This window comes from Fusarium odoratissimum (genome assembly GCF_000260195.1).
Source record: "Fusarium odoratissimum NRRL 54006 unplaced genomic scaffold supercont1.13, whole genome shotgun sequence".
NCBI lineage: Eukaryota > Fungi > Ascomycota > Sordariomycetes > Hypocreales > Nectriaceae > Fusarium > Fusarium odoratissimum.
Genome location: NW_022158699.1, coordinates 259,777 through 270,690, shown reverse-complemented (window position 1 = coordinate 270,690; position 10,914 = coordinate 259,777). Strand labels below are relative to the sequence as shown.

Here is a 10,914-nt window from a genome sequence, read left to right as displayed (position 1 = left end):
CTCCCAACACCACCCTTCTACTGTTGTGTTCATCCAGATCTCAAAATGGGCAAGAATAGTCTTGAAGCCAAAGCGGATGTCGCTATGGCGGAGAATGCAGACCATGTGGTTGACGAGCAGATCCTCGATCTTGACCAGAGGATTCAGGAACTTGTTGCGATCGCGCCTCCATTCTACCAGAACAAGAACCTTCTCCGGCTGTATCTCCTCATCATTCCAACTTGTTTAGCAGCTGCTATCACCCTGGGATTCGATGCGAGTATGATGTCTGGCCTTCAAGCTGTACCTTCTTGGGATAACTGTAAGTGTGCTTATGTTCTAGGTCTGTTCTGGGATGGACTTGTTACTAACGAGAGCTCTTAGACTTTGGTCAACCTCGTGGTGCACTTCTTGGTATCATGTCAGCCATCCTCCCTCTCGGCTGTGTTGTCGCTACGCCATTCATCAGCTTGGTCGGTGACCGCTGGGGAAGACGTATGGGTATCTTTGTTGGCGCTGTAATCATGATCATCGGTGCAGTCATCCAAGGTGCCTCTGTTCACTGTAAGTAACCTTAAACCACTATGTGACTCAGCTAACTCCTGTTTAGTCGCCATGTTTCTCATCTCCCGCTTCATCATCGGTTTCGGTCTCGTCTTCGCAAACGCCTACGCCCCCATGCTCATCGGCGAACTCGCCCATCCCAAGGAACGACAAGTCATAACGTCCCTTTATCAGACCTCTTGGTATATCGGTGCTATCCTCGCTGCTTGGGTGACCTTTGGGACCTTTAGCATCCCTAGTGAATGGGCGTGGAGAATCCCATCTCTTCTACAGGCTGCCCCAGCTATGCTTCCCATCACATGCGTCTTTCTTCTTCCTGAGTCTCCTCGATGGCTCATCGCGAATGGCCGCAGTGAAGAAGCCAAGGCGTTGTTAGTGAAGTGGCATGGTAATGGAGATGAGGACGACGAACTTGTCAAGCTTGAGTTCATCCAGATGCGAAATGTCATTGAAGCTGAGGTCAGCAATGAGACAGGTTGGAAGGACCTCTTGACCTCTCCTGGTAACAGAAAGCGAGTCTTTATTCTGGTTTGTCTTGGCTGCTTCAGTCAGTGGTCGGGCAACGGTCTCGTTTCTTACTACCTTGTTCGTGTACTCGAAACTGTTGGTGTCACCGATGCTCGAGAGCGCAACATTCTCAACGGCTGCCTCATGATCTTCAACTGGCTCACTTCGGTTGCTTCTGCATTCCTCACCGCTTACATGAAGCGCCGAACCCAGTTTCTCCTCTCTGTTGGAGGCATGCTTGGCATTTTCGCGTCTCAGACCCTTTGTGCTGGTCTCTTCAACGAAGATCACAACACCGCCGCCGGAAAAGCCGTCATCGCAATGCTTTTCCTCTTCTACTTCTTCTACAATTTGGCCTTTAACGCACTCCTCTACTCGTACCCTGTCGAGATTCTTCCCTATCCCATTCGTGCCAAGGGCTTCTCGCTCCTCATGTTCTTCGGAAAGGCGAGTAACTTTATCAACACCATGGTCAACCCTATCGGTCTTCAGGCACTTGCGTGGAAGTTTTATTTTGTTTATGTCGCATGGCTTGCTATTGAGCTTGCTATTGTTTGGAAGTTCTTTATCGAGACAAAGGGCCCTAGTCTCGAAGCTATTGCTGCTGTTTTTGACGGTCATAGCCTGGCAGCATATGATTCGCAAGATTACAAGACTGAGAAGAGAGAGAAGTTGGAGGAAGATTAGGACGTAGTTGGACTTGTATGTTCCCAATTGTCTAAGCCGGTGTCCTTAGTTATTACCTATAGCGAATAATCACTCCATTCACCTCTATCTATTCCTATTGTTGCCGCATGTCAAGCTTCTCGGATCTTAAGTGATACCCACAGTATATTAGTACCAAGGCGACAAGGTGCAGCTGCCTATTAACCATCCATCGATCAAATCCTGGGAGACAAAAACGAAACGCCGCTACAGCGTAGCAGACGATGACCCTCTTGCTATAAGATCAGGAATTCTTGGCCATCTACATGTCTTTCTTGTACACCGGCTTGTTCATGAAGGATATATACGACACTCGCTGTGACCTGCTTCCGAACTTCTGCACAGGTGACATGAAGAAAGAATGGGGGGATAAGAATTCCATTTAATATCCTATTAAGGAAGATAAATAACAGAGAGAGCGGGACATGGTGACAACTGCCCCGGTATCAGACGGCGCGGATCTCGATTTGGCGGCGCTGGCTGCAGCATCCCTCAATATCATGGAGAAGTAGTATAGCTAAGGTACGTAGTTACGCCTCTGTGGATATAACCGAATAAAAGTGCCTTTGCTATCCTACAAGTATAGGTAATGAGTAGACGCGTCTCCGGTGGGATGAATGTCTTTGAATAAAGTTCGCAGTGGGATGGCTTGTCAAGTTGGACTTCCGGTGGGATGGACCACGAGGCTTGGCCTGTGAAAGACGCCAATTGGTTCTGCTATTGTGAGACCCTGTTTCTTCAACAGTTGTGGCGCCACTGTCTGGCAAATGCGGTCCCGGCCTGGTGGTTCTCCGCACTACGTACTTTGGGGTCAAAGCGACCAAAGTCTAGAGTTCAGTTCCCCATGGGGTTGACAGCTACCTGACTTATAAGGGAGATGCCGACCCCTCATGTTGAACACGGAGGATCAGCAGGAGTGGTCAGCGAGTTATTCACTGTAAACTTCAAGTCGCAGCCATGGGTACAGACAACATCGTTGTGAATAAGCACACGCTCGAGGGTCTTGATCTTGGTGACCCTCACACCATTGAGCTTATCCAGCGCGCTCAAGATGGAAATGCTGCGGACAGAGATCTCACCATCCGCCAAGCCCTCAAGAAATACAGAAAGGCTGTGCTCTGGGCCTCCGTCCTGTCCATCAGTCTGGTAATGGAAGGTTACGACTTGGTCATGGTATGTAACTTGAATCGCAATGAACCCCTCTCCACGAGTCTGCTAACTTCTGACTCTAACAGCTAGGGTCCTTCTACGGCCTAACCCAGTTCCAAGACCACTTCGGTGAGTACAGCGCTAAAGAGGGCAAAAAGGTCATCTCGCCAGCCTGGCAATCCGGCCTCTCGAACTCGTCGCAGGTGGGACAACTGGCCGGCCTTTTGATCAACGCATGGGCACAAGATAAATTCGGCGCTCGGACTACAATGATGGTGTTTATGGCGTATCTTGTAGGCACCATCTTCATCCTCGCCTTTGCACCGTCTCTTTCCATTCTGGCATTTGGTGAAGCTTTGTGCGGTGTTGCTTGGGGTGTTTTCCAGGTGAGTAAAAGGAACTTCCAGTTTCGAAACACAGACTGATTAGCATTGCGCCAGACCTTGTCTACTACCTACGCTTGCGAAGTCGTCCCCACGATTCTCCGTCCATACGTCACCGCTTGGGTCTGCATGTGCTGGGGCCTGGGTATCTTGATCTCATCAGGCGTGGTGCGAGCATGCCTAAACATTGAGGGTAATCTGGCCTGGAAGCTGCCCTTCTATCTTCAATGGGTCTGGCCAGTACCGCTATTCTTCGTGGCGTACTTCGCTCCCGAATCTCCGTGGAACGCCGTCCGTCGCGGTAAACTTGAGCTCGCTAAGACATCTCTTCGGCGACTTGCTTCAGACGATGGTGATAGAGAAGGAGAGATCGAGGCGAGCTTGGCGTACATACAGCATACCACTGCTTTGGAAAAGGCGGAAACTGGTGGAGCGTCTATTATTGAATGCTTCAAGGGTACCAACTTGCGTCGAACCGAAATTGTAAGAACCTTGTCACTTATCTCATCACTTCACTCTGACTTATGTACAGAACTGCGTTGTCTGGGCCGCCCAGATCCTCTGCGGAAACGCCATTCTCGGCTTCGTCGTCGTCTTCCTCCAAGCCGCAGGCTGGTCACAGGTCCAGTCATTCAACCTAAACATCTCTCTCTCAGCATGCTACATCATCGGCGGCATGATCTGCTGGGTTCTTTTCCCTCGATTCGGACGCGCGACCATTTACATGAGCGGCCTCGTGTTCATGTTCTGCTGCCTGATTGCCATCGGAGCTCTCGGATGGTCCACCAGCAAAGACGCTTATCTCGCAGTTGGCCTACTCTTTGTGGTGTCGACTCTTTGCAACATGATCACCATTGGGCCGGTGTGCTATCCTATTGTGGCTGAGACTCCTTCGGGAAGGCTTAGGTATAAGACTATTGTCATTGGGAGGTTTGTGTATAACCTTACTGCCATCTTCAATAATTCTGTTACGCCAAGGATGATTTCGGCGTCCGGTACGTTCATCTGCAAGGAAAGGTGATGGTTTCCGTCAGAGAAGCTAACAGCGAGTCCAGGCTGGGGCTGGGGTGCAAAAACAGGTCTTTTCTATGCTGGAACGAACGCACTTTGTCTTATCTGGTGCTGGTTCCGTCTTCCTGAGACAAAGGACCGTACCTTTGGTGAAATCGACATTCTCTTTGAGAACCGTGTACCAGCAAGAAAGTTCAAGTATACTAAAGCCGACCGTAAGTCCTGCTGTTGTCAATTCGCTTTGGTGACTAGCTTGCTAATGGCTCTGTCAGAATTCGCACTTGAGAGTGACTATGTGCAGGAAAAGGTTCGGCCAGCCGTTGACCAGATTGATTGAGTCAGTCGTCGCATCATATCAAGAGTAGCCGAGAAACATTGCAGCAGTTAACTTTCGGGAAGATCGGAATATGCAGCAATATATCCTGTCTTTATTAACCGTCTACCTTGTAGTGGAGGGCAATGCTTATAATTAGATATTCAGACTGGGCTGGTTTATTATTTAACCCTGTTTTGTTACCCTTCTAATTGATGTCTAATGACGAATACATAGGTACGTGTTCATAATGGCATTGCTCTCACAAGCTCATTTGGAATCCCATTAACAAAGATCACCCTTCTCAACACTCAAGAAAAGGTGCCATTGATTCCTCAGAGTAAGCTGTATATTCTTCAAGCTCTTTAAATTGAAACCTCAAGAGTGCTCTCAAGAGGCGCTCAGTATCTTTGCAGCTGCCTCTTCACCAGCAATTACAGCACCCTCCATAAACCCAGCCTAATAGCTGGACGCTTCCGTACCAGCAAAATAGATCCCCCTAGCCGGCTTCGTCAGCGCAGGTCCAAACTGAGTCCAGACATTCGGCGGGAACAATCCTGTATGACCGCCTCTCGAAAACTCCTCATTATCCCACCTCTGAAGAACCCAGGACTGGACCTCCCTCGCCTTGGGACCAAAGTATCTAGCAAAGTCCTCTTTCACAACAGCAAAGATCTCTTCTTCAGAGGCGTCATCGAGTCTTCGCATCTCGTTGGCTTCTATAAAACCCAGCATAGCGCCAAAGCTTCCATCAAGGGGAGAACTATCGAATGTAGACTGGGATACACCCTCGAGACTTGCGACTTCACCGCTGAGGTCTTGGTCCCGCCAGAAGGGGGTCTTGTAGATTGCAATGACTTTTCCGATTGACCCCATTGGGACGCGCTGGCAAAGTTGATCACGAGCTGCGGGGAGGGGAGGTTGATAGACGATACGACCTGCGAGGATGGGGGGGATGGCGATGATGACTTTTTGTGCTTGAACACGGAATGAATCGCCCACAACGAGGTATCCAGCGTCGCTCTGGAGGATCTGTCGAACAGATGCCCGAAGACGGACTGTGTCACTACCAATGCACTCAGCTAGTTTGATAGCGATGTTCTGTGGTCCGCCCTCGATTCTTTCTTCAAGAAACCCATTCTTGACGTTGGTCAACATCTCCATTCGAACTTCGTTTCTAGGTCTCCAGTTCGCGCAACATTGATCACAACGCTCAACAGTGAAACATCCTCGCCGTCTGCCGACAAGATAGCTCTGTTTGTCATATCAATCACTCCTCTCGCTACACCATCGCGAGCAAAGCCATCAAGCCATGACGACAGCGTGAGACGATCCCATTCCTTAGCTTTTGGGTGCATCCAAGGCTGATGCACGTCGATCTCACTTGCCATCTCATTGACCTGCACTGTGATGTCAGTCATAGTTTTTATGTCCTCTTCAGATAGTGACGGCATTCCCTGTGTCTTGACAGGATCGTATAGTAGACGACCCTGACCAGGTATCCACATGAGCATATAGCCCTTGATGTATGTCGGGAACGTCTTGATGCCAAGCTCACTGGCAAGAGCAAGCAACCTCTTGTGGTTTTTGCAGACGCACTCAGCTCCAGCTTCGACTTTATGGCCATTCCCGTCCTTCACCTCTACGTCGTAGACTTTTCCGCCGACTCGATCACGGGCTTCGAGGACAAGGACTGACTTGCCGGCAGCGACGAGATCTTTAGCAGCCGCAAGGCCACTGAGGCCCCCGCCTACGATGGCTACGTCGACGGGCTCGTGCGTCCACTGCGTGGAGGACGATGAGGTGGATACTGCCATATTCTGAAAGGTGACGTGTTAAAGGATTTAGAGGTGATTTGAAAGTGGAAAGGTATGTCTGTGAAGATGTTGGACTGACTATGTATGTTGTGTTATTTACAGAATATCTATCACAAGACTTATGTATCGGCATAGTACATCTCAGTTCGGACTTGGGTCTTACTCATGGACTGTTGCGTGGATTGCCGCGGCTGTCGCTGAATTAGTTACTTTAGCCTTTGCATACAATATGTTCTGAAACCTGTCCCCTTTTGAAGTTTTACAGTGGATGGAAAGAATTACCGAGCCTTTGATGGAATTGCTATTATGATTCTTTTCTTCTACGGTGATGTAACATTTATTCTTGACTTCTCTTCATGGCTGTAATCGAGTATCGCACTCACTCCACTCCACCATCTCGCCCTTTCAGGCAGTCCACAACGAAACCCACAAATATGTAACTAATCTCTTTTGGCAGCTTTGACATGGCTTGTGCAAGTATTGTTGCGCTGGGTCATATTCTCAAAGGCCATTGCACCACTGTATAATCGGCAATTACTGTCCCCGAGATTAGGGCAGAGATGAACCTCGGCAAGATATGAGTATAAGAACTTATAGTTAACTGAGAAAAGGAGAGAGAGCTCTTATGGTTTCGTAATTCCACTTAATACTAATACTACTCGTGATCCCAAATTTCTAGCACCATGACTCCTCAAATCGAGAACATCTTCCTGCATGAAACCGAATAAAGGATTAAGTTCTTGGAGTGCACCTTTATATTGATCTACTACTAAAACTCGGCGTTGTCAAAATTGACATTGATTCGCTCAACACTGACTCCATACGATCTCTACCAATCACTCCCAATGATCAAACCTGGAATCCGGCCTGGCTCTCTTTAACTCTCCAGGATGTATCAAACGCGGAGTTGATCAAACCACAGCCCTTGAGCTTCAGAGTCAGGGTTTTCTTGCCATATGCTCGTGACTAGTAAGACCAGTCGTATTTAGTTCACTGGCTCAAATTTAACCGTCACAGGCCGTTCATCTCTGTAGATGATTCGAACTTTATCACTGCCCACATTGGGACTCTGAATAAGGGAACGAATCTTCATGGATGCCTTTTGGCTGCTCTCATCCTGTGTACGAAACAATCCTCATGATATGCGACCTAGCCAAGTTACGTATCAAAGAGGGAATCGCAGCTTCACAGATATCCTTCCAAAATTACAAATATATATCTGGAAAGCTAAGAACGTGGCGACTAACACAAGAGCCCTTTCCAAGGATTGTGGGTATGCAGGTCAGATTTACCGCGAAGCCTGCCTGATCTTTCTCGAGTCCTCCTTCCATCGACCTCATACTCCCAATTTGGACTTTCACGCAACTGTCGAACCATATCTGGGCCGTTCTTACAGGTCTTACTGAAATATAATATAAGTCCCCATCTTGGACGACAGTGATGTGGCCGATATTAACAGCGGGATTACACATGAGGTGCCAAGGACAGAGAAATCAGCTCTCGGACATCATACTGAACTCAACCTTTGACATGAGGGTGGTAGATAAGACGCTCTATCCATTAAAGATACTTTAAGGCAAGATGCGGTTAGATGGTGGTTTTAATAGTTCGTATGGACTTGAAAAGATCTTAGAAGAAAGTGGCATTACTATGTACTTATCTTTAAATTTTTACTTTCAAGTGAAGGGTGGGTAATACTATTAAGCTTAAGGGCAGCATTATATAAACGTAAATTAAGAATTTATAGGCAAGCCTTTCTATACTAGGATGATCTCTCGCTCCTTGCCATTTTTCTTTTCTTTAGTCTTTAGCTCGTAAATATATCCATGACCAACCAAGGTAAAAGCAGTATTAGTATCTGCGGAAGCCCCTGGTAGCCATCTAGCCTTTATGGTATTGAGTTTCGAGCGTAAATTAGCCGTCACACGTTGGTGAACAGTACTGTCCATGTATTGACCCGATATACTACCTTCAGTTGAATGATCTCGAAGGATAAAAGGCAGTGAGTAGCTACCAAAGAGTGCAACGCGATCACCTGTTTTGGTGCCTCCTGGCACAAGACCAAACTTCCCTTTTTTTGTAATGCACCATCGGCGGCCGGGCGCAAGTGCCATACCTTTGACCAAGAAATGGCGCATATGTGGTAGCCACGGTGAGTCATCAGAGTTTCCTCCATTTATAAGGAACGTTCCATGCCCAAATACTGCAGCAAAGCCTTGGCGAAGGCTTTCCACCTTGGCGGCTGGCTTGGCATTTAGAGAGCCACAACTGAGGGTATGGAGCATGATTTCCACCGCCTGGTCCCCTTCGATGTTTTGCTTTATCAAGAGGTTGCCGCCCTCCCATAGGAAGGCAGCTATTTCGGAGAATGATCCCCATGTAAGGTTGCTAGATATCGGTGTGCTTAGGCACTTAATGGTGTCAACTACGTGGCCCGTGATTGCCAGTTCCGAACCAGACAACCGTATCTCAAGCGCTTTTTGCTCATCAAGAGCGCTAGATAGAGCCGGCATTGCGTCGTACAGAGATGATTCATCTCTATCACGCGACCAATCCTGAGAAGGTATTAGAAAACCCACCTTCGCATTTCCAGTCGAAGGTGTACTCACAGGAACCCAAGAAGGAATATCCAATGTTTTTGATACTCTGCTATCGACTTGATAGAGCATTGATATTCCCTGACCTCGTTCAATGAAGAATTTGGCAAAATCCTGGTAAACTTCTTCAACGTTTTGGGAATATGTTACAAGATGAAGGAAATCTGAGCCATCGGCTGCCATGCCCAGAAGCCCAAAAATCTTGTCACGAAGATCAGTTGCCTTTGTGCGACGGGCAAGATCCAACATATGAATCAGAGGAACTTGTTTAGTCAGACGGCCGTTTGCCCCACGCATTTGGTTTCGCTGATGGATCAGCCCGATCACTGCCCAAATGGCAGGTGATGTACTTAATGACGAACGGTAATCATCTTTCGCCACGGAGTAGAGAGTTGAGTTAGTGCTATACTTTCTCAAGTACTGTAGACACTGGCCGACCATTTCAAGCTCGATGCTCACATTCGAGTACCATAGAGTGATCGAGCTTGCCAGTGAGGCCTCTTGAACGATCCAAAGGCGCTGAAAATATGTCGAGTTAAGGAATTGCCTCCAATGTGCCCATACCTCGTCATCTTCTCTTGGAATGCCTTGTTCCTCGAGGACTTTGACTGAAGGACTTGGCAGCCTGACTTCACGGACATTTCCAGTCTTCCCAGCTTGGTAATTCCCAAATTCTGACTCCAAGGCAGACATAATGTTGGTTCTGGCGTCAGGGTTTGTATGCCCCTCTTCCTGATAGGATTCTTCTGAGGGAGATAGCTGGGATTGGCAACGGCTGCCCGCTCCCATTATCTTTTGCATAAGATGTAGCAGCTCAAAGCCCCCAGTCATTTCTTTCTGGCCGAGGTCTCCATGCACATGATCTGCCTTTTGATAAATGTGAGCCATGAGCTTAACTTGAGCTTCTCGCTCAGCAACATCATTCTGGTTGATGCAGATTGCATCAACCCAAAGAAAGCGACTTTCTGATGACATATGTTGCTGTATCACATTAAGACTTTGGTTGTGGAAGTCTTTTGGAGCAGTAGTGCCAATCCCGAAAACATCAATTGGTTTTCGTAACCGTAGTAGAGCAATATAAAGATTTTCTCCGACGTGAAATGGTTTGCCGTCAATGAAGATCTCATGCGGGTTTTGCTGGTCGCCCCATATATAGGATAGCGCTGTGTATCCTTGGAATAGGTGCAAAGTACTGCGACTAGCTGATTGCATTAGAAGGCCCGGAATTTCGAGGTCTGAGTCGGACTCCCCATGTTGCAGACGTGATCTCTGGGTCAAGGGTGGTTCTTCACCTGAACATGGCTGAACATGGCATGCTCCATCGGATGATGTCAAGTCGTGGTCTAGATCGATGACCAGCTGGAAGCAGTGGATGGGATCATTGCTCGTCCCTGGGGTGAGTAAAATAACTCGGGTTTGCGACAGAGCCGTGAGAGGGAGATACGGGAAATCCTTATTTAAGCTCATAGTGACGACTATGCGACAAGTATATTTGCGTAGGAACTTGAGTCTGCTAGAGGTGAAGATTTCCCCTCTTTTAGCCAACACTGCTGCGCCACTAACTGTAAAACCCGCAGAACCCAAATTGGGAATCAACTTTTAAAGAACAGGCTATGAGCCTGGAGAAAACTAGGTCACCTGATTAGCTATTGCCTAAGAGGAATTAATATAATATAAATCTAGAAAACCCTATAAAGCGTAAATAGATAATGAATTAATAAGTATAATTTAGTTTAGTAATTTAAAGTCTTAAAGTGATTTTTACTTAAGATAGTTATAGTTATTTAAATAAATTATTATAATAATATTTTTAATTATAAAGGTAAAGATAATTTTCCTTAATAAGTAAAGTACTTAAGTTTCTTTTAAGTAATTATATATTATAAAGA

At 47.2% G+C, this 10,914-nt stretch overlaps 4 protein-coding genes across 4 annotated transcripts; 2 read left to right on the top strand and 2 right to left on the bottom strand.

Annotated features, from left to right (window-relative positions):
• Positions 1–45: 45 nt before the first annotated feature.
• Positions 46–1,842, top strand: FOIG_08473 (uncharacterized protein; the record flags this gene model as incomplete). Its single annotated transcript, XM_031208511.1, has 3 exons — positions 46–301; positions 364–543; positions 590–1,842. 3 exons carry the CDS (start codon positions 46–48, stop codon positions 1,735–1,737), a joined length of 1,584 nt encoding a protein of 527 aa, XP_031061517.1. The 3' UTR covers positions 1,738–1,842.
• Positions 1,843–2,594: 752 nt separating this feature from the next.
• Positions 2,595–4,668, top strand: FOIG_08472 (MFS transporter, SP family, general alpha glucoside:H+ symporter). Its single transcript, XM_031208510.1, has 6 exons — positions 2,595–2,928; positions 2,991–3,290; positions 3,345–3,770; positions 3,820–4,282; positions 4,343–4,513; positions 4,571–4,668. The coding sequence occupies exons 1-6, from the start codon at positions 2,713–2,715 to the stop codon at positions 4,633–4,635; spliced, it is 1,641 nt and encodes a 546-aa protein (XP_031061516.1). The 5' UTR covers positions 2,595–2,712; the 3' UTR covers positions 4,636–4,668.
• Positions 4,669–5,070: 402 nt separating this feature from the next.
• On the bottom strand, positions 5,071–6,428 carry FOIG_08471 (uncharacterized protein; the record flags this gene model as incomplete). The annotated part of the gene is made up of 2 exons (XM_031208509.1): positions 5,071–5,788; positions 5,830–6,428. The coding sequence occupies 2 exons, from the start codon at positions 6,426–6,428 to the stop codon at positions 5,071–5,073; spliced, it is 1,317 nt and encodes a 438-aa protein (XP_031061515.1).
• Positions 6,429–8,146: 1,718 nt separating this feature from the next.
• FOIG_08470 (uncharacterized protein) lies at positions 8,147–10,531 on the bottom strand. Its single transcript, XM_031208508.1, has 2 exons — positions 9,038–10,531; positions 8,147–8,983 (listed from the first exon to the last, which is right to left on the bottom strand). Exons 1-2 carry the CDS (start codon positions 10,490–10,492, stop codon positions 8,186–8,188), a joined length of 2,253 nt encoding a protein of 750 aa, XP_031061514.1. The 5' UTR covers positions 10,493–10,531; the 3' UTR covers positions 8,147–8,185.
• Between the last annotated feature and the right edge of the window lie 383 nt (positions 10,532–10,914).

Coding starts and splice junctions, on each gene's coding strand:
- FOIG_08472 (XM_031208510.1), top strand. CDS start 2,713: ATGGGTACAGACAACATCGTTGTGAATAAGCACACGCTCGAGGGTCTT. Junction 2,929..2,990: donor AAGGTTACGACTTGGTCATG/GTATGTAACTTG, acceptor TGACTCTAACAG/CTAGGGTCCTTCTACGGCCT. Junction 3,291..3,344: donor TTGCTTGGGGTGTTTTCCAG/GTGAGTAAAAGG, acceptor GCATTGCGCCAG/ACCTTGTCTACTACCTACGC.
- FOIG_08470 (XM_031208508.1), bottom strand. CDS start 10,492: ATGAGCTTAAATAAGGATTTCCCGTATCTCCCTCTCACGGCTCTGTCG. Junction 8,984..9,037: donor ATATTCCTTCTTGGGTTCCT/GTGAGTACACCT, acceptor ATACCTTCTCAG/GATTGGTCGCGTGATAGAGA.